At 39.4% G+C, this 22137-nt stretch overlaps 1 protein-coding gene across 1 annotated transcript in view; it reads right to left on the bottom strand.

Annotated features, from left to right (window-relative positions):
• The window catches only part of LOC104955694 (girdin-like), a 24384-nt gene extending 4196 nt beyond the window's left edge, over positions 1-20188 (bottom strand). The window contains exons 1-11 of the mRNA XM_010783081.1: positions 19620-20188; positions 18444-18623; positions 15926-16266; positions 15547-15706; positions 14879-15277; positions 12821-12982; positions 11729-12006; positions 11415-11558; positions 9684-9870; positions 6893-7038; positions 1375-1487 (exon numbers count right to left, since the gene is read on the bottom strand). Coding sequence (XP_010781383.1) covers positions 1375-1487; positions 6893-7038; positions 9684-9870; positions 11415-11558; positions 11729-12006; positions 12821-12982; positions 14879-15277; positions 15547-15706; positions 15926-16266; positions 18444-18623; positions 19620-20126 — 2617 coding nt within the window. The 5' untranslated portion in view covers positions 20127-20188. The remainder of the gene's footprint in view (positions 1-1374; positions 1488-6892; positions 7039-9683; positions 9871-11414; positions 11559-11728; positions 12007-12820; positions 12983-14878; positions 15278-15546; positions 15707-15925; positions 16267-18443; positions 18624-19619) is intronic.
• Between the last annotated feature and the right edge of the window lie 1949 nt (positions 20189-22137).

The following is a 22137-nucleotide window of genomic DNA, read 5'->3' as shown; positions in this document are numbered from 1 at the left end:
TTTGAAGTTTGCAAAAGAGCACCTGGATGTTCCACAGCACTACTGGCAAAATATTCTGTGGACAGATGAAACCAAAGTTGAGTTGTTTGGAAGGAACACACAACGCTATGTGTGGAGAAAAAAAGGCACAGCACACCAACATCAAAACCTCATCCCAACTGTGAAGTATGGTGGAGGGAGCATCATGGTTTGGGGCTGCTTTGCTGCCTCAGGGCCTGGACAGATTGCCATCATCGACGGAAAAATTAATTCTCAAGTTTATCAAGACATCTTGCTGGAGAACTTAAGGCCATCTGTCCACCAATTGAAGCTCAACAGAAGATGGGTGATGCAACAGGACAACGACCCAAAGCACAGAAGTAAATCAACAACAGAATGGCTTCAACAGAAGAAAATACGCCTTCTGGAGTGGCCCAGTCAAAGTCCTGACCTCAACCCAATTGAGATGCTGTGGCATGACCTCAAGAGAGCGATTCACACCAGACATCCCAAGAATATTGCTGAACTGAAACAGTTTTGTAAAGAGGAATGGTCCAAAATTCCTCCTGACCGTTGTGCAGGTCTGATATGCAACTATAGGAAACGTTTGGTTGAGGTTAGTGCTGCCAAAGGAGGGTCAACCAGTTATTAAATCCAAGGGTTCACATTCCACCCTGCACTGTGAATGTTTACATGGTGTGTTCAATAAAAACATAAAAACATATAATTGTTTGTGTGGTTTTAGCTTAAGCAGACTGTGTTTGTCTATTGTTGTGACTTAGATGAAGATCAGAACACATTTTATGACCAATTTATGCAGAAATCCAGGTAGTTCCAAAGGGTTCACATACTTTTTCTTGCAACTGTATAAAGAGACATTCTCCTAGAAAATCAGCTAGGAGAATGTCTCTTTATGCCAGGTTATTTTACCTTATTGAATAATAACATGTAAAAACAGCTTTCGATCATATGGATTATATAAACTTACATTGTAACAACTCTGAAACCTCAACATCTTACATTGCAGATTCCAAGTATGAAGTGCAAATGCAGGCTAACAACCAACACAGTTTGTGGCCCCAATTGAACATAACTTGTGCACAAAAAATACAGTTTTTATTATATTCAGACTATAAGGTAAGCTTGAATGTTTTATTACTTTTTAAGCAACATACATTTGCAATACTACCATTATTAGCACATACTGTACTATCAATGCTATATTTTATTCTGTATTGCTGTTTTTAGTCCTCTGTGTATCTTTGTTTTGTTGTGTATGAGAAACTGGAAGCCTTAATTTCCCTCTAGATCAATAAAGCATCTATCTTTTAATGTACTGAGATGCACAGAAATAGTAAGCTACAGTAAACGGTGTAAAGGTATATATTTCTATACAGTACTTGGCTTTGCTGGATGGAGGTTGCATGCTCGGCTCGAGGACCCTATACTGATCCATAATCTTCTCCACCAATTTCTGCTTCTCCCGACGGAGCTCGCTCAGCTTCTCCCTGAAGGAAAACACACAAAGCATCAGAACAAAGCAGCTGAGTAGGAAGGCCTGCTGGATTCAGTTCATGCATTCGTTACCCGTTGATTATTGCGAGGCTGATGGCATATGAATCACCAAGTTCCTGTAAACTCACTACAGAGAAATTAAGCCTGCTGTGTTGTTTTTTTTACTAGATTCTCTTTAAACCAACAAATCACAAGAGAGACTGTGTGTGGAAGGTAATAATAATAATAAAAATAATCCAATTTGTATGACACCTTTAAAAACAGTGTACAAAGTGCAACAGCAGGATACACGGCTAAATAACAACAGAAAAGCCGAATAGTGAGGCCAAATAAAACTATATAAATGTAAGATACTATTATATAAAACAATAAAAACATGTAAATCAAATGAATCCAAAGAAAAATAAAAGAAGCAATGTCAAGATGTTGAAAATGTGTGGCTGTTCAGCAGAGGGCTCAGAGATTGAGCTGTGGTGTGAGGACAAACAAAGCAGGACTTTGATGAGAAATAGCATGCCACAGAAAAGATGGCTTGGAAAAAAAAAGACTCAACAAAAGTCTGACAGTATAAGCTGACCGCTGGTTACTGACGCACAGCAGTGAGCGGAAAAGATCAGGAAGGTTATTCAAGGTGAGCAACGGTCAGTACAAAGGCTCGGGTACATTTTTAGCCATGCTAGCGGCATGAATCTAGGGATGACATTTGGTCCGTTGTTCAGCGAGTACACCGCTGTGGTCAAGACTGAAATATTATACTATTGGAAAAATACTGAAATGATACTGAACAAAAAATACTGTTGTGGACAATAAGAAAGCAGGGTCTGCACCATAAAGATGATTTCCGGTGCCATGCCTTGCCATAAAACAGAAGACACATCTTTTGTATATTACCCATTCACATGTTTAAGTATCACACATGGCATTTTATGATACTGTATTAACTTATGTATGTTTTAACTAAACACAGAAAATCGTTTTGATTGTTTTTAGCCAGACTTTTCCTGTAATGAAACGATGAGATTTTCATTTGTGGTTTTGAGGAAGATATCTAATTCATAACACTACTGCACTTACATGTAATGTTTACTGTTTGGATGAGTTTCCGTTAACATTAATGCAGATTGCACACAAAAAAATTGCAAAAACATTTGGATATCCTTCTTTTATTTCTTTTTACCATATATCTGCAATGCAAACTCACAGGTGTGTTTCTATGATATCAGGTATCAGATATCAATTAGCATTTGTTAGCACACGCTAAACTAAGATGGTGAACATGGTAAACATTATACCGGGTAAGTATTACATTTTTAGACTCCTTATTTCGTTTTCTGATAGGTAAGTCTAGTTTATTGGATGTTTTTTTATTGAATAAGTTGGCCATTAGCGCTTTTTATTTTTTCTCCTAACATCTGTTCTGGATAACCTCTTCAAAAATCGAGCAGCAGATGAGGATCTCATTTATTAAATACGTTTTAAAAGTTTGATGAAGCTCTTTCGAAGGCTTATTCGATTTATTTCATGAAAGTTTATGAGGCCTCCTCACATGTTTGCTCACTGAATTCAGAACATTTCCTGCAACATTAAACTTGGAAGGACAAAGTCACTGCCTCATTTGCTCTGCGTCACTCACAACAAAGTGACTTCGTAAATCAAACATCTAAACTGTCTTTTGCACTTCCCAAGGTCTTAAATATATATTTGCCAGACACTTCACTTTGTGAGTCTTTAAATCAGCAGAGTCATTGGACTGTTGTGTCATACTGTTTGTTATTTTATCTTTTCATGATGAACTTGTCTTTAAGCTTCTCATTCCACTAAGGGACACAAATAAAAAGCTGAAAATAAGCCTCAGTCAGACTCAGTTTGCCTTCACCTCATTCTTTATTTCCTGTTTTTTCTAAGCTAGGCAAACTGCAGGTTAAAAAACAATAACATCCAGCCTGTTTGGATTTGTGTCCTGGTGTTAGTTTGGATTACATTCTCAGTCCTAATGAACCACACCGCAGCGCACTTGGCTCTGAACAGAGACCTGCAGTTTGTGCTCAAATAACCAGAACTGCAGGAATAAACACTGCGGTTTATAAAAGCACAGTATACATTTGGTTTTGAACTTCAGACACTGGGGTGATAAAACTCTAATCTATTCATTCAGAAAATAAATGCTGCTCAGTGAATCTTTTGATATTTTCTGTTAAAGCTTTTAGAACAAGCATAAAACCTTTGGGTACTCAGAAATGGTTTCAAGAGCCTGACAGATTTTTATTTATTTTTATTTTACTTGAGAACAATTACAAATGTATTCCCACAAAACACCACTCTTTTTTAACAAGTTCGAATATTTTTTTAATTAATAATGAACAGTGGGACTGGAGAGAGCGACACTGGATAAAGTCTGGTTATCCAAACAGGATAAAAGGGACTCACCATCATGACATCAAACATTACAAGGAAAAATGCATCGCCATAAAAACATACCTCTGGTATGTATTTGACAAGTACTCTCTAGGATTTTCTTTTTGCATCTATTCATCTCAAGGTGCTCTCGAATGCCAGATTTTCACATCATTCAGGCTTTTACCTTACAGGGTGAGCAACACTTTGTCTTTTACAAAGTTCTGAATTTACAAACTATAAGCAATAACAGGTCTGTTGTCCTGTGTGGTTTCCAAAAATCTTTTACATTATCTTAGGAAATGCATATTCTATTAAATGCATAATGAATGAATAATTAAAAGTAGGGCATATATTAATATAGCATAATTTGGTTCAATAAACCTTAAAGTGTCCCTTAAGCAGCATTTGACTGTGGCTACAACTTTTCACAATTTGATCTCATTTTTCTTTATTTTTAGTAATATTGTAAATGTTAAATATTAATGTCCCAGTCCTAGCGGATTTCTTCCCTACGCCATCCATGCTTATTTTGGTACATTTTGTTTGGGGCAGGAAAAGCCCAACACAAAGAGTCGTCATGGCTGTGAACTATAGGCAAGTCCCTCAAATCTGCAGACATGGGGACTCACAAAAGGTCCGATGTTTGTGTTGAAAAGCATGAATCAGAGCCCTCATGCACTTGAACATTTGACATCTGGACAGCCCTGAGCCCTCGCACATTTAGCATGAACGCGCCTAGAGGTCGGAGCGTGTGGAGTTTAGGATTGTTCCCTTGAAGATCTTTCCTACAGTGAACAGCAAATCCTGTCTCCTTCTAACACAGTGCTTAATATTTGAAACCCCTTACTCATCGTGTGCTTCGAGCTAAACATATCTAATTCAAAAAACATTTTAGAGCAGAGGGAGCTGAAGAGTTGGGTGATGACTACTAACAACCCTTTTTCAAAGACACCTGTAGTTATTGGATCTATTTGAAAATATTGATTAGAGCAGTTTGAACTCCTCCCTCAGTTTGCCCAATGTTCAGGTGTTAAGATGTAAATTGAAAGAGATAAAAAATCTCTGCAGATAAAAAATTAGACACAGTAGGCTACACAGTAAGCCTTTGATGTTGGATCACCAGTACCCCATCTTGGTAAAGGTAGTCAGTTTTTATGTGAACAACAAGTTTACATGTGTTGCTTCTCACCCAAACACTTTTTAAGACCTAACAATTAAGTTGTAGTACAACTCATTACTCGTAAAACATTCAAAGACAAATTAATATTTGATTCCATGAATCTGGCGGACAAAAACCACCAGATTCAGAGACAGTTTCATCCCACAGGCAATAAGACTGTCAAACACCTGAACTGTTGTAATAACATCCATAACATTCATCTGCTGCTTAGTAATTATTTATCTTATCTAATATATCATTCCAATAGCTTGCATATAGACTCTTATTTCACTATTTCACTTTTTTTAAACAGTTTTTCTCTTTGTATTTACTTTTTAATATTTACTTGCACTATATTTTTCTGTTTTTCTGTATTATTGTGTTGCACTGTTGGAGAAGCCTGTGACCTAAGATTTTCATCGACATAACTACTCTGTAGCTATGTTCGTATGACAAATAAAGAACCTTGGACCTTGAACCTAACAGTTATATATTTTGACCTTGCATAGTTTAAATCCATGTTTACTAGCTTTTCAGTGTCTCCTTGCTTTTCGATGGTAGATTGTTATGTGTTTTACTAGTTTGACTTTGCTAGGTGCATTACTGCCATTAATGTGGATCAGAACAGTATGCAGTTATATGTGTCCAGACATTGTGAGCTCTTGCCCATGTATTGTCTGTCCTCCTATATCAATAAGATTAAATAAAATGTAAATCCACTCCATGAAACATTCCCCCATAGCACTATTTATGATTTATATTAAGTACCCAGAGTGACTTTGACCTTCAGCTACTTAAAGTTGACCCTAAAATTATTCTTAACAAGCTTAAAAATCAGAAAAAACTATATTTTTGTACGTTATCTGTATGAAATCTGCAACATCTGTTTGTTCCACTCACTGAATTGATATCCTGCAACAATTTACATATATTAATCAAACCAAAATCCAACTTTACATCTTGGATTCTTGATTATCCTGTTAATCCCAGTTTGCAATGTGGATTGATTTTAATTTGTGTGATTTATTCCTTTGTTTATTATAATAACTGTGCCGATCTGGAATATGAAATGTGAACATGGCTGTTTATCATTCAATTGTATCGGAGAGCCACCAGTCGATAATCCTGGTGGTGGGGTGCTGAATGAAATGTGTGTTCATTAACAGTGACATCTTTATCAGTCATTAAAGGGGGAGAAATAACCCTTTACGAAAAAAATATCTCTTCCAGAATAAAAGTAAAAAGCTACAAACAGATGACATTTTCGAGAAATATGTCTTATTAAATTCAGAGGGTGAAACCAGTTTAAATCTTGGATTAATCTTTTAACAGTCATTTCAAAAGGCCTCCTGCTGGGTGCTGTTAGACTGTGAAATTGTTGTCTCAGTCTCAATCTTTTCACAAGTGCTTTTATGTCTTGGAAATAAATAATAACTGTTGTTTTCCACAATATTGTTGACACACATATCTGATTCCCTGTTCAATACTGTATGCTTCAGTTAATTGACAATAAAGTAAATGCAAATAAATATTACTATTATGTATATAGTGCTAATAATACGGCGTATTTTATTATTTTGAGTATTTTTCTTACCGTTCCCCAAAGTAACACGAAACGTAATGTAATTCATTTGCAAAAAAATCCGATAAACAAAGTTAAAGACAAGCTAGACAGACTTAATCTGGACTATTGTGCATGTGTGTGTGCGTGTGTGTGTGTGTGTGTGTGTGTGTGTGTGTGTGTGTGTGTGTGTGTGTGTGTGTGTGTGTGTGTGTGTGTGTGTGTGTGCGTGTGCGCGTGTGCGTGTGTGTGTGGGTGTGGGTGTGTGTGTGTGTACTGACTGGTACTCCGTCTGCTGTGAGTAGTGCTGGTCCCGGCGCTCCAGGCTCTGCTCCATTAAGGATCGGTTCTCCTTCAGCAGACCCTGGTTCTGCTCCGCTAACTGTCGGTTCTCCTCCTCCATGTTCCCCTTTAACTGGGTCAAGAGCTACACACAGAACATACTTACATGTTAATACAAAATAAGGAAAACATTCAATGACTTTGTGGAATATTCCCTGAAGCTATTACTTGTGATAAATAAACAGATATGAGGTCAGTTTTGATTTGACTGCCACACAAATAAATAAATAGCTTGTTGAATAAAACAAAAACCATCCTTTTTTCTTTAACAAATTAAATATTGAACTAAACTGGCATTAATAAAACAAGAATGATGGTTATATTTTAAAGTGCAGTTTTCCACTTGTACTCTATATCAACTGACTCATAATATACCAATACTACAGCCCATTTTTACACTAACCATTCAAGTAGAGCAACAGATGTTAAAGACAGACAAAACACTATGTATCTGTATAAATATCATTTAAAGTTGAAAGACATTCATCATCAATATAACTGAAAAAGGTAAAGATACTCAATAGTTGATGACTGAACTGCTAGAACATTGGTCTAAAAATAAAAACTGAATAATAAAACCTGACAGAAGTGTGAAGCAAGGTGTCAGAGCTCACCGGAGCGACTGAAAAGCACATACACAGAAAGTGCCTTCTTATAAATGACCAAATAATGAATTCAGCTGCTCTACAAGCTGTGTGAACAAAACCAGAGCAGTGAGAGTTTTTTAAAGATGGTGTTTAAGGCAGAGCTAACATCCAAGGCTAACACACTGATCCACAGCATCTAGTGTATAAAATCACTAAGCAGTGAGAAAAGTAGAAAGAGGGCATGTTTTTCTACATCTGAGTAAATGTCTAAGCTTAGAAAACTTAGGAGGTATGGCCACACCTGTACATGGACATCTCTCTTGATTTACTATTTGGGAATTTGTTCCAATTATTTAGCCTACTTAGCCGCAATTCATTAAGATGTACTTCAGTGAAATGAGTTAGCAGAGTTGCTGAAACTGTGGGACCGAACAGGCTCCAAACTTTTTGATCAAAGCAAAACGTTTTCATTTCTTCACTTCACAAAACAGCATAATGAGAAGCCTGGGTGTCTGATTACCAGGATTAAACCTAATACCTACAGTATAACATTGTGGGGTGCTGAATATTTAATATGCATTATCTGAGGCACACTGGAACGCTGGTACATTTGAATTAAGGGACAGTTTGGATAAAGAAGTAATTTGGGGGGAAAATGTATACAAAATGAACCTAGAAATGATGTAATTGGTGATTTACTTTTTTAGTCAGGGACCATATACAACAACATTAATCTCACATAAGGAGAAGAGATACTTTTAATTTAGCTGCTTGCTAATTTACATCTGTGGTCCCTGGGCAGGTTTAAAATTGATGAGACGATTTGGCTCATCAGACTCAACAAGGAATGCTTATTCTGCATTTTTAAAATGTTCTTGCATTAATTTGCTTCTGGTTAGTAATTTAAAGGAATAGTTTCACAGTGTGGGAAGCAAGAAGAAAAACTCTCAATTACAAATCTTTCTGCAATTCCACAAATATGGATGGATGGATTTTCCGATACAGAGGGCTACTGGTATTTCAGAGCCAGGGTCAGCGTACTTCAGTGACGTAAAACACTGATGAGTCAGACAGACTAGACCGAACCCTCTTCCCCTTCACTCTCTCTGCTATCAGGGGATGGAGGGGGCTTCTCTCAGAGGCATGGAACAAATCAAGCTCCTGCAAGCTTGTGATTAGCAATTAGCTTAGCATAAAGAATGAAATCAGAGCCCACCTACAAGCACCTTTAAAGCTCAATGAATAACAAACTGTATTACCTTTGTTTTCTATGTGTAAAACTGAAAACCTTTTGTTTATGTACGGTTAAGTTTTTTATTTATTTGCCAGTTGCAAATTCCTTGAGATGGTTGCCTGGTAACTGCTCAGAACCAAAAAGCATTATCGCAGATAACCTGCTGTGAAACCAAATTGAGATACAATGTGGTCATTTAAAAGGTTTAGAAGTGCTGGTAGGAGCATTTTATTACCATTGTTTACAGCCTCTATGCCAAACAAAGCTAAGCTGGCTCAAGGTTAATCTTTTTCAAATATACATAATTAAGATATTCATATATATATTTACCCAACATTCAACTATTTGTAATAACTTGATGGTAATGATCCAGAAACCTCCTGCTGTTCTTACTGCAGGGATTTTGTATTTCTGCTTCTTATACTTTATATCAACGGGCCAAAAGTCCTTTGCCAGCTTGTGATTCAGTTGGATGAAGCAGCATGATGTGACAGCTGCTGGTTGACTTCTTAAACTCTTTACAAGGAAGTCAATTTCCACCTGTTTTGTCCCTCAAACAACACTTCCCTGCTTAAAGAACTTTTTCAATATTCAGCGCATGTTTGACAGCAATACATGGAAAGATTAAGATCTTTTGAGGGCAAATAAAGCTACTTGGTATTAATTTTCTGAAATATAAAGCTGAAATGTGCTTTATGGCAGCTTCTCACAGTTCCTCCCTCTCCACATTTATGTTTAAGAGGGTACCTGAATGCCTCTGCTGTGACGCAATAAATGCGGCGTGAATACAGAAAAACTGCAGCTGTGTGGGTGCATTTCTGTGTGTGTGTGTGTGTGTGTGTGTGTGTGTGTGTGTGTGTGTGTGTGTGTGTGTGTGTGTGTGTGTGTGTGTGTGTGTGTGGTTAATACCTGGTACTGACTGGTGAGGCGGGCATTGCTGAGGTCCAGGCTCTGGTTGGATCCTCTCAGGCCGCTGAGTTCCCCCTCCAGCCGCGTCCGCTCCAGCTGGGAGGCGCTCAGCTCCCCCCTCAGCTCCGAGCCCTGAGCCAGCAGCTCCGCCTGGGACGCCAACCCCTCCTTCAGCTGGGCCTGCAGCCTGAAACACACACACACACACACACACACACACACACACACACACACACACACACACACACACACACACACACACACACACACACACACACACACACACACACACAAACACACACACACACTCTCTCTCTCAAACACAGACACACACACAAACACAGAAACAGACACACACACACACACACACACACACACACACACACACACACACACACACAGACACAACATTTACTCAATGCTGGCACTATCATGTGTCCTGACTCTTGAAAAGTGTTGTGTATGATTTGTTTGCTCTTTAACTGAAGCTCATTATTATATTATAAGTAACATAACATGAGGAGTCCTCACAAAGCTACACAACAACAACAGATCAAACTGACATCAGCTCATTAAAGCTAGCTAAAGAACACATTACGGGGTCACTCAGAGGTTTTAGACCATTGCTTAGAAAATATTTCTTTGTTTCATTTTGTAACGAGAACAGCAATTAGATGAGATGAAACTCTGAATGGTCACTGTGGGGGAAATTGTAATATGGTAATAGTCAGTAGTAAACCTCAAGCATTTTATCTTCCCAATGTGGATTCAAAGTGTTTTGGAATAAAACATTTTATGTTAGTTAAAAATGAACCCGCGAAAGATATTAAGGTTACTATAATAACAGAGGAAAAACTAATGAACATATTAGTTTGGGACGTTTTATCTGTATTTCTGCAAGTTTTTCTTAAACCGGGATATTTTAAGATTATCTATTGATCAAATCTGTTGTTCATTTTTTGCGATTGACAAATTGATGTATATGTAATTTCGCTGATTCAGTTAGAACATTACATTGCTCATCATGTAAAAGAAGTTGCATGGACATGCTTATTTTTTGTCTTGTACAAACTGTCATCTGACAACCAGGAGGAGGAGATCCTGTTTCCAGCTTGACAACCCATGATTTGAGACAGTCAAGAGTAATCATTCACATAAATATGACGATGAAATCCTGGTTGACTAAGTAATTAGGGTACATAAGTATCAGTATGATGATGATCATCATCATTATATACCCACTAACCTCCAAGATAAAATGTAATCAGATGCACTTCTAAGTATTTTAAGCCTCAATCAGTGGCTTGAATACACATCAGTGTGATCAAAAGGAAAAAAAAATCAGGGCTGAGACTATAACTCAACATCTAAGATGAATAAATTATTTGAGTTCAAAAGCATTATATTTTCTGCTTGTGGATGTTGTAAAATATCCAAACTACCTACACCACCATCCTACAAGTGAGCCTGAGCTCTTCATCGTATTTGTGGGTTTGCTTTATAAGTCTGTGTTTCTGTTTTGAGCCAAAAAGGTTTTAAATCAGGAATAAAATATGCATGCTGTGCACATTTGCATCCAAACCAATTCTTGTGTCGGTCCCTGTGCCTAATTTAGGGACAATAATGCTGCTGCTTGCCTATAGGTAAGGCAACAATCATGCAGTAGAGGGAGAGGCGTGAAAGGATGATCAGATCTCTCTGATGAAGCTAATTGGTGAGTGTATCTGCTACCTCTCGCTGTCTTCTTTCAGCCTCGCCAGCTCTCGCTCCCTCTCCAGCCTCCTCTGAGCCTCTGCTTCCATCTCCTCTCTCTCCATCTTAATCTCCTGCTCTCTCTCCTCCAGCTTGGTTTTACCATCCAGGAGCTCCTTGTACCTTGATATTGCAAAAATAACATTCAGCCCAACAAAAACAACAATTATGGCTTTAACTGTAGAGAGAGAGAGTGTGTATATTTCAAGGTCAGAAAAATACTCAGCAGTCAGGATTTGATGTGTTTGCAGTCTATAAAAGGGTCTTGTTTAATGCAGTGTGTGTGTGTGTACCTGGCCTCCAGCTCCCTGTGCTGGGCCTCCAGGCTGCGGGTGTTGCTCCTCAGCTGAGACTGTTTCTCCAGCAGATCCTCCAGCTCCACCTCCTGCCGCTGCTGCAGAGCCGTCATCCTCTCATGGTCCCGCCGCAGAGCCTCCATCCTGGCCACTGAATCCTCTCGCTCCCGCGCCCATACCTTGGACTCGGCCTCTAGAGCCGCACACCGCGCCTCGCTCTCACTGCAGCGCGCCAGCACCGCTGCATGCTGGGAGCTCAGGGATGCATGCTCCACCTGTGTGTTATAAACAGCAACATCAGCAGAAAAACAACAACCCATTTAAAGTTTCCTCATAGTCCCACATGCAGTATGCTAGCACTACGTAGAACTTTCACATACTGCTATAAAAAGTTACAACATAATGAAGAAGAAATATAAACATTCCAAGTACACTGTGGAGAATTCCACTGAAGTCTGAAGTCCACACACAAGTAACTCTGTGAGGCAAACACAGCATATAAGAACAATGCTAACATATTTAGCAGTTATAATGTTATAACGTTTAACATTGTAGTTTAGCGTGTTGGCATGCATACAGTATATTTGCTTATTAAACCCCAAGTACAGCTAAGGATAATAGCAATTTTAGTAGTTATCAAGCATATTATTCATAAACATAAAGTACTTGAAACTGTATAATGTTAACTTAATGGTGGCACTTGATGCATCGGTTGATGATCTACCCAAGTTCAGAATGTGAAGACGCAATGTCTTGTCCAAATAGCATGGAAAACTGAATCATTAATTAGTCTCAAGCCTGACAAACCTTTAAAAATAGATAACTAATATGTAATCTCCCTACATTAAAGTAGTCTGGTAGTCCAGAGGTTATCAATCATAAAAACTACAGTATTTTCTTACACATTGCAAGGGTATAACGATTAAACCGCATCCATTTGCTTTAATTTAGAAGGACCACATTTAAAACAATGTGGAGTCAATTGTTTCCAAGTTGAACAATGGTTTCAGCCATAGTCATTGTGACTTTCCCTGCAATGGATCAATGAAGTTGTATCTCATGCTATGCTCTTCCTCTGTGTTTGGTCACCTGTAGCTGGGTGTTGAGTGTCTGCAGACTGGTGCAGGAGTCCTGCAGGCTGAGGCCGTGCCGCCGCAGCGCCTCCAGCTGCTCCCTCAGGTGCTCACCCGTCTCCTGGGATTCAGACAACCGCGACAGCGAAGCCTCCCGTCCTGCAACCGCCACAGCTCTCTGAGGGAGAGACATTGAATATTGAGAGAGCGTCCCTGTACAGAGGCAGCTGCATCAGACACGCCTGGAAATATCCATGTCATTTGAACTACCACCTCATCTGCAGCTGACCTTTTAAAGCACTTCAGTCAGGTACAGCAGCTTTATGTGCATTAGTGTGAATCTATAAACACAGAGATGAAATTCATCCAGTGTCTAACAGTTTGCTGAAATATATAACGCATAACATGTACACTAGAAGCTCACATCTGTTGTTTACACCTAGTGCAAGATTTCGGTGGGTGTAATCTTTGCACAAGCGTTTATAATCCAATTATAAAATCTTAAAACTTATTTGTGACTCTTAACAGTGAAATCTGCTCTCATAAAGAAAGGACTGCATTAATCTGGCGTTGTGTTGGAAAGATAAAAAAAGACAATGTAGCAACATTTTTCTGAGGGCATCAAATCTGGTGTTTTTGTCCAAAATGACGAATTTACCGCTCAAAAAATCTTGGCTCTACACCCACTAAACAATGTGAATATATTTGAACATTTATCCAAGTTCTGGCACAGCAACAACGCACACACTTCATGTGTGAGTCATCTGGAGGGTCTGGAGCTCAATTCTTTGTGTGCAGCAATTCTTATTTTGTTCATTTTGGATTCTTCACATTTCCTACCGGCACCTGACTGAGTCGTTCTGCTACACCAGGGATTGTAACTTTTTTCACGGTCTTTTTTAGATTTCCTTCTTTTCTCTTCACTGTTTTCCCTTGCCAATGTCAGTAGAGGAAAGTTATTATGTACATATACTCCAGTACTGTGCTTCAGTGTTTTTTTGAGGCACTTTCTACTTTGACTCCTCTAATGCTGTTTGGAAGCTAGAGTTTGTAGTCATGATTCAGTTTAAGATACTACATTTAAAATCATACAAAGTCCTTTTAAATAAATTACTTTGTTGAACATTAATCCAATGGCTCTCAGCATGTTTGGCTTTTGAACAATCACAAAAATGGTTGTATGTTGTCACATTTCAAATGAGAAGTTAGCAGTTTGAGACTCAAATATATCCCCTAAATATTTAATGTTTTGAGCCATTTCTCAAAAAAGAAAAGAAAAGAAGAGAAAAATCAAAAAATAATTTAAACGACTGAGTTTAGGAGACTTCTTATTTTTCGTTTCTTCTCTCATTGATCATCTTGTGACACCTCAGATTTATATTTAATCTGCCCAGCTGTATATTGCGTAGTGTAAACCAGTTCCACCTTGAGCAGCCACACCATGACTTCTACGTTAATGCATCAGTATTAAATCATCTAACATCACTAACAAGATTAAATGTTACTTTTAATACTCAAAGTGAATTTTTCCTGATAAACCCTCTGGACTTTTTCTAACTTTTCTAAGAGAGTATTTTAACATTTCTGTTGTTACAGTTTTTACATTATCCTTTTCTAATCTAAAACTTAAGGTCACCTGCTGAGCAATGTATTGAAAGTCATTCTCGACCTTGCCAACGCTGGAGCTGCCCCTTGTGCTTGATGTAAGAGTTTCTGTGTGTGTGTCTGTGTATGTGTGTTTGCGAGAGAGAGAGAGAGAGAGAGAGAGAGAGAGAGAGAGAGAGAGAGAAGGTGAGAGCTTTAGAGCAAGAGAGCAGCAGACGAGATAAGGAAGATTAACAGTAGCCGAGGTGACATTATAAAAACTGATGAGCAGAGATAAAGCGGTAGTCCTGGAAATAAAGTGCTGCACTCGTGGAAGTGGAGGCCCACTGTGAGTTGATAGTCGTCAAGCACCCCTAGAGCAAGAATTTCAACATAACATAGATCATCTCCATCACACAGACACCCTGCAAATGAGATTCAAAGGCTGCTACACACATTCACGGCACTATATTCCAACGCAGATACACACCTCTCTCTCCAGCTCTATCAGCCTCTCACTCAGCTGCCTCTCTGTCTCTCCTGTGGCGAATTCCCGGGTCGTGGAAAGGTCACGACCTTTGCCAGCTGCTGGGGATTGATCCAGATGTGAGGTCTCCTGGGTGTGAGTCTGACAATTGTGCATTTGGCTAGAAGAGTCTGAATTTGAATTGGACGTAGCTTCCACTTCCGCACTTCCTCTTCTCTTTTCCAACTGGAGAAGGGATTCACTTTTCTTAAGGCACTGGGAGAGCGACTCTATTTTCTCCTGTGAGTTGTTGAAAGAATCGTTTGTCTTCTTGAGTTTGGCCTCGGCTTTTTGTAGCTTCTGGCTCAGACGTTCGACTTCAGCAGACAGTTTTTGGGAACTTGCCTGCTCATTTGATAAGTCCTGATAAGACAGAGATAAGAAGCAGCGTTCAGAGATTAGATGCTGTGGGAAATAAAGCAGTGATCTGTATCATAGAATAAACTATCATCAAAATAAGTTTAAGTACAGATATCAGTTTATAAAGTGAATCTCTGCTGTTATGATTAGATAAGGTGAAAAGATGAGTGTGGGCGAGTTTGCCATTCAATACATCCCCAGTCAGTGACTAAGTGACTGAACTACCACACACACACACACACACACACACACACACACACACACACACACACCTGGGACATTGAACTCATCTTGGCCTGAGCATCTGCGTACTGCTCCTGCAGCTGCTGTTTATTCTCCTCCATGCTGCTTAATCGAGTGCTGAGCTCCTTCTCCAGGTCCTGCAGCTGAGTGCAGAGCTCCTTGGAATCAGACAACTGCTGACACACACGCCTGAACACACACACACACACACACACACACACACACACACACACACACACACACAAGCCGCAGCAGCAGCATAGGTCAGACACAGGTTGAATAAAGAAAGAGTTGACATTAAAGATAAATGCATGGTGCAGCCAGGTAGCTCTCTGATGCATTGTAAAGTTAATTGCATACCTCAGTTTTAGATCAAGGTTAAGTGTGTGAACAGGAGTGTTTGTGTACCTGTGTTCGCCTTCCAGAGCCCGAGCTCTCTGGTTGCTGTGCTCCAGGGTGAGGGTGGTGCTCTCCAGCTGCTGCCTCAGCCTCGCTGCCTCCCTCTCTCTCTGCCTCCCCTCTTTGTGTTGGCCGTCCAGCTTCGCCTCAGACACCTCCTTCTCCTGCTCCAGCCTCGACGCCTCCAGCAGCACCTGGTCTCGCGCCCGCGCCAGAGATTCGGCCTCCAGGGTCGCCTCGCGCAGCTCTGCCTCCAGCTCCTCCTCGCGGCGACGAGAAGTCTCCAAACTGCGACCCTGACGTTCCACCTCCGCCCGGAGAGTCTGAGTGGTGAGCTCGAACTGGTCGCTCTGGCAAAAGAGACAAAGTAGATCATTAATACTACTTTACAAACATTCAATAATTTGAATTGTAACTGCTGAAATCGTAACTGCTTTAGTCACCAACAAACAGTAACATATCAAAGAAGAAACATGAATCAGAAAGGGTCACAAAAGACTACAAATAAAATAAATAGTTGCTCTCAGCAGAAGACGTTCAGAGCACTGCATAGCCACAAACTTTAAAAATATAGTTAAAGGCCAACAAAACGTGATGCATCTAAAAATTAGACCAATGAGACAGGCAATAAATAAGTATGAAACAGAACCTTACAATTATGTTGACAATACAACCCAAATACCAAATTCAAAAGATATGTAGGCTAAATTGTTCAGAGGAGCATTTTGGCATTCATGGAGATGTTTTCCACTGTTGTATAGTTAGGACTCTTCTTCTTTCCTTAAGTAACCTAACTTAAAATATTGTATTCAAACAGAAAAGTACCTTACAATTTGACTTAAGTATGCAGGTAATGTGAGACTAATTCCTGCCAGTCAATACTTGTACCCTGTTTCACTGACTACAGGTGGCAGAGATGTGCCAAAACACTAACAATCAAGATTTAAATATGTTACTAAAATCTGTTTGAAAATGCTTTCTATTGACAAAACTGCATTCTACATAATAATTGAGCTCAAGGTTTGAAACAATGTGTATTGATTTGTGGCACTGAATGTAAACATGAGTTCTTAGGGATATTCATTTATGCAAATGAAATCAACCTATGCAACATCTTTCATCATAAACTGAGAAAAAGTGTGCCAAAATCAATACATATTGTTGAGTACGTTTCAAAACAAAATAGTTTGGTAAACCACAACAACAACAACAACAACAACAACAACAACAACAAGAGAATGAGAATGTAGATGAGTTGTAATTTCCTGTTTGGGTTTTATTCACCCCCCCAGCTGAAAGCAGCAGAGTGCATTTCATGATTCATTTACCACGCACTGTTATAGTCTCCATTAATTCTGAGTCTTTGCTTCTCATCCTGGTGGTCAGAATATAAAGTCTTCCTCAAACATAAATGGAGAATCTGCTGTTTTATGATGAAATGAACACTTAATCTGGGGCTGACTGCGCTGATGTAAGTTATGTTACTCGTTAACAAAAATGCTGGCAAAGTGGTTCCTCCTGTTTTAACATTTAGAGAGTGGAGTGTTGTTTTAGTAAAATATAAGGAAGTATCAAGTGTTTACTATAAATCTATATGATCTGATTCCATGCGGTTGTATAGCTGGATATCAAAACATTTTTAACATTTACATTGAATTGAAAACTGCATATTGCAGAACTGAGTGTATTTGTTTATTTGTGTATTTAAGTTACTGTTGTCAAGGTACAACATCCACAACAAACACAGGATCTTCTCTGCATGAAGAGGCGGGTAACACAGTTGAATATTGCAGCATCAGAAGAAGGATTATGTACGACTCACTCTGAATGAGAGGTATTCATGAATACTTTTATGACATTTTGTTCATGCTGACTTAGCACTGCTCTTCTCCTTCGCTTGCAATTTCTCTGATGTCTTGCAATTTTACAGCAAATAGCACACTTAGCTCGTTATTCTTCATCATTTTTTTTCAGAAAATCTCAGACTTCTTTATCCGGCAATGAAGTATCTGAAAAAGTTCTTCTTTGGTTTGGCTTTTCCTTGAACCCTCATGTAGGGAAATACACTAAATAAGTTGTACCAACACCTGAGATCTCTCCTCTGACTGTGGAGGAGTTTCTTGACCATGCGTGAATATCGCGGTTCACACAGTCAAATCCACCCCCCGCTGAACAGCTTCTCCATGCAATAATATGATTAGATTTCAGATATAAATGCAAGACAAAACACATGCAAGCAAAGCCCTTATCACATATATTGTATTTAATATAGTCAAGTAGTTATCTAAAGAGATTACAAAATTAGTGACATCCGCTATTAAACAATTGAATGCATTTCTGTTACATGGGGTTTGAGATGGTTCACAAAATATCTGCTCCTTTTCATTTGCTTTGTAAATGTCTAAATCTATGCCTCTCATCCATCTTCCCTGAAGTTAAAATGACATCTGTCGTTGTCATGAAAATGTTTGGTGTCACAGCTGCATTGTGTGTGTTTGTGTGTGTGTGTTTGTGTGTTCTTTTCAACCTTGCGGTGGGCGGTGCGCAGGGCGTCCATGGTGCTGCGCAGTGTGTCCCTGTCTCTCTCCAGCGCGGCCCGCTCCCCCTCCAGGGTGGCGATGACCGTGGTCTGCATGCTGTGAAGCTCCACTTGGCTCCGCAGGCGGCACAGTTCCTCCTCCATAACAAGCCCATCCGCCTGAAGAACCTGAGAGAACAACAGGAAAACTCTGAGCTGGGGAACTGTCATCTTTTTCATACAAACACTTTAATATAAGATTTGATCTTATGGCTCACATAGATTATTTGAAAGCAACTCATGCATGATTTGCAATTGAAGGTCCATTAACTTGGTGCTATTACAAATAAATGGCGTTGGTATAATGAATTCATTTATTTTGATTAACTTATCTTAAGTAAGTAAAATAATATATGTAGGTCCATAACATATCTATATGCCAGCAGCTCATTGAGGCTGTACACAGCAGTGGTTTTCAGTTACTATGCTCACAGTGACAATGCTGACATGGCACTGTTTTAAAAGTTAAGCTTTAAGTGTAGCAAGTTACTACCTGAATTTAGCATTTTAGCAAGCTAACATTTGCTAAAACAAAAATCTGTTGCCATATATCTGGTACATTATTAGATATTTTAATGGAAATGTGAAACTTTGTAGATAGAGGAAAAGGCAGAACAGTATCATGAATGTTTGACCCTGTCAATGCAACCCATCCGGTAGTTGTTACTTCAGTCTAAAACAAAATGGTGCACAAGACAACGGTCAACAAAGTCATCTGTGGAGAGATATAACTAGCATGGCATAAAAACAAGGGTATTCCTCAGTGAATAACCAACTAACATCACAACACAACTAGATAACTCAGCTCTGCCTCTTGTCTCCATGATTACTACAACATTAAATAAGTACAAGTATAGGCTACTACTGATATGTAATTTGGTAATTCTATTTTCGAAGAAAGAATGACACAATTTACATTTACATTAGAGCGTTGAATGAAATTATTCTGTAAATTATTATAATTCAGTTCAAACTTATTTCTAAAGCTGTTAAGATATATTTTCTTCCTTTGTGTTAATATTATTGAACACAATGTGTCTTTAATTCATCCATCCAACCAGGCAAACCTCCATGATCTAAATATCTCTATTAGCACATTCTCTCCTCCCACTCATCCATGCGTACCTCTATCTGCCTGCGGGCGTCTCCCAGGCTCTCGGCCGCTCTCTTCAGACGCTGCAGCTCGGCCTCCAGGACCACCAGCCTCTGCTCTGCCTCCCAGCTCCTTCTGCTTTGCTCCCCCAGCTTGGAGCGCAGATCCTGGGCCACCATCGCCTGCCTTTCGGCCTCCTCCTGGGCCTCCTGGAGCCGATGTGTCAGAAGCTCCACATCAGGAGCAGACAGGGCACAAACAGCCTGATCTGCAACTGTAGTCTCTGTATTATCTTCTTCACTTTTGGGGTGATTTTGGATCTCTGAGTCTGTTGTTACTGAGGTTTGTTCATTCTTTATTTGTCTTTCTTTCTCCTTTTTCTCTTTGTCTTTCTGACCTCCCTCTGCCTCTCCCCTCCTTTTGGACTCGACCTCCTCATTGCATGGTTCTATGGATTCAACATGTACAATCTCTTCCCCAACTCCTGCTTCCCTCTGACTCCCAATGACTTCTCCTCTTCTCTCCCTCACCCCCGTCATCCTCACCCTTCCTTCCCCCTCTCCCCTGCAGGATTCAGAGCCCTGGACTCCTCTCTTCTCCTCTTCCTCCTCCTCCTCCTCCTCCTCCACCTTCTGTTTGTCTGGCTCCTTTACTCCTTCCTCCTCCTTCTTCTTCTTATCTTCTAGTTGTTGGAGTTTGGTCACCAGCAGTTCAAGGTGCTGCTTCAAAGTGGCATTTTCATTTTTCATGTTTTGAAACTGAAAGAAAAAATAGAAACATAATAAAAGTGAGATATTGGGATGTTTTTAAAGCTTGTTGCTTCTTAAGTGTCCTTGTGTCTTTTCTTTTGGTCCTCCATTGTATCGTTGTAACTTATTCCTATAAGGTATGACAGGTATCAGCCTTCATAAATATTGGTTTAATCTAGAGAAAATATTTACCACATTGTAAAAATAAATACGTATATTATTCATACACCATTTGTACATTGGAGCAGCTGTCAAAACTTACCGGTGATTTCTACTTATCTGGAGATCTATCTATTTGACATTTCAAACAGCCTACACAGCCTCTGTAGGTGTTTGTGTTTGAGTCATATTGAATCAGCATTCATATTATTGTTATGAAAAGTACAGTAATAACTGGTAGTTCAAACAACAACACTAAGATATATTTTTGATATCATACTATGTGACATATATAGAGCTGAATTAATTGAATATTTAATCATCTATATATACTGTATATATATATATATTATATATGTGTGTAGAGGCAATAATGATTAACCTTTTTTAGCAATAAATGTCACTTGATTGACAGACAACTAGGATTAAGATTGATGAGTGTTTAGTGGTAAAGATTATATAAGTTTTAATTTCCCCATCCCTTTAGTCTATGTTATCTGCACGAGTCAAATCTGTTGAATTAAGGTCTAAAGCTAACTTTATTCTCCTCTCAGCTCACCTCTCTGAGTGTGCCCTGGTGCTCCGTCTCCAAGCAAGCCATTTCATCCTTTGGATCTGGAGAGTCCGCCTGCAGAGAGAGGAATGGGTATTTAACTCCTCCAACTCCGGCTTTTCCCGTTTCATTTACCCCTATAGTGACGTGCCTCCTGCCTGACTTTAGTGATGCCATGTAAAGGTGTGTCTAAAGGTATTTTTTATTAAAAACATCTTCCAACCAAGACATGAACATGAGAAGTTTTAATCACAATTGGTATTATTGAGTTGGCGATGTGCTTCTGAAGTGCAGTGAAGTGTAAACTGTTATTTATTTGTTCTGAGAGTCGTAACCCTGAAACCCCTGAACCCTGACCTCCTGCTGGGCCTGCAGCTCCTCCAGTCGTCTCCTCAGCTCTGCGTTCTCTTGCTCGGCTCCGAGCAGCATCAGAGTCGAGGCCTCGCCAACCTCCACGCTCAGCGGCCTCTGATCTGAGACTGAGGGAGAAAGAAGAAAAAATAAATCAGGAAAGAGAGTTAGAAAGAGAAATGCAGGAAAATGGATATAGGAAGAGATTAACTCAGTTAATATTGATCGATAACCTGTGGGCCAGTATTACCTCAACATATGTTCTCTTATCAGTTAATTAAAATGTCTTAAATGACAAGGTGTATAGAGGAAAGTGCTCTGACCAATCAGCTCGCTCAGCTCCTCGTCAGAGTCCAGTTCCGATTGGAGGAACCGTTGGTGTAGCAGAGCTGGATCGCTGGCTCCGCTGCTGCTGTGCCTCAGGTTGGCCTCGAGGCTCATATTCATCTCCAGCAGTTCATCAACTCGCTGCCTTTCAGTGTCTCGCTCCTACACAGACAGATATACACACATACACTTTCATTCATCATGAAGTGCTACTAGTATGCCATAACAGTATGTGCACAAACTCAGATCCAGATCTTAGGATAGATTTGCGTTTCATCACATATTAAACACACACATGCATATGCACACAAACAGAAAATAAGATACATATTTAGACATATATGTAAACAAATACTCAAACATTTAATCACACCCACCGCTTCCACATCTATGATTTTCTGACGCAGCAGA

This window comes from Notothenia coriiceps, unplaced genomic scaffold (assembly GCF_000735185.1).
Source record: "Notothenia coriiceps isolate Sejong01 unplaced genomic scaffold, NC01 NC01_scaffold00024668, whole genome shotgun sequence".
Taxonomy (NCBI): Eukaryota; Metazoa; Chordata; class Actinopteri; order Perciformes; family Nototheniidae; genus Notothenia; species Notothenia coriiceps.
The sequence above is the reverse complement of the archived record's forward strand: the minus strand, read 5'-3'. Positions and strand labels throughout refer to the sequence as shown.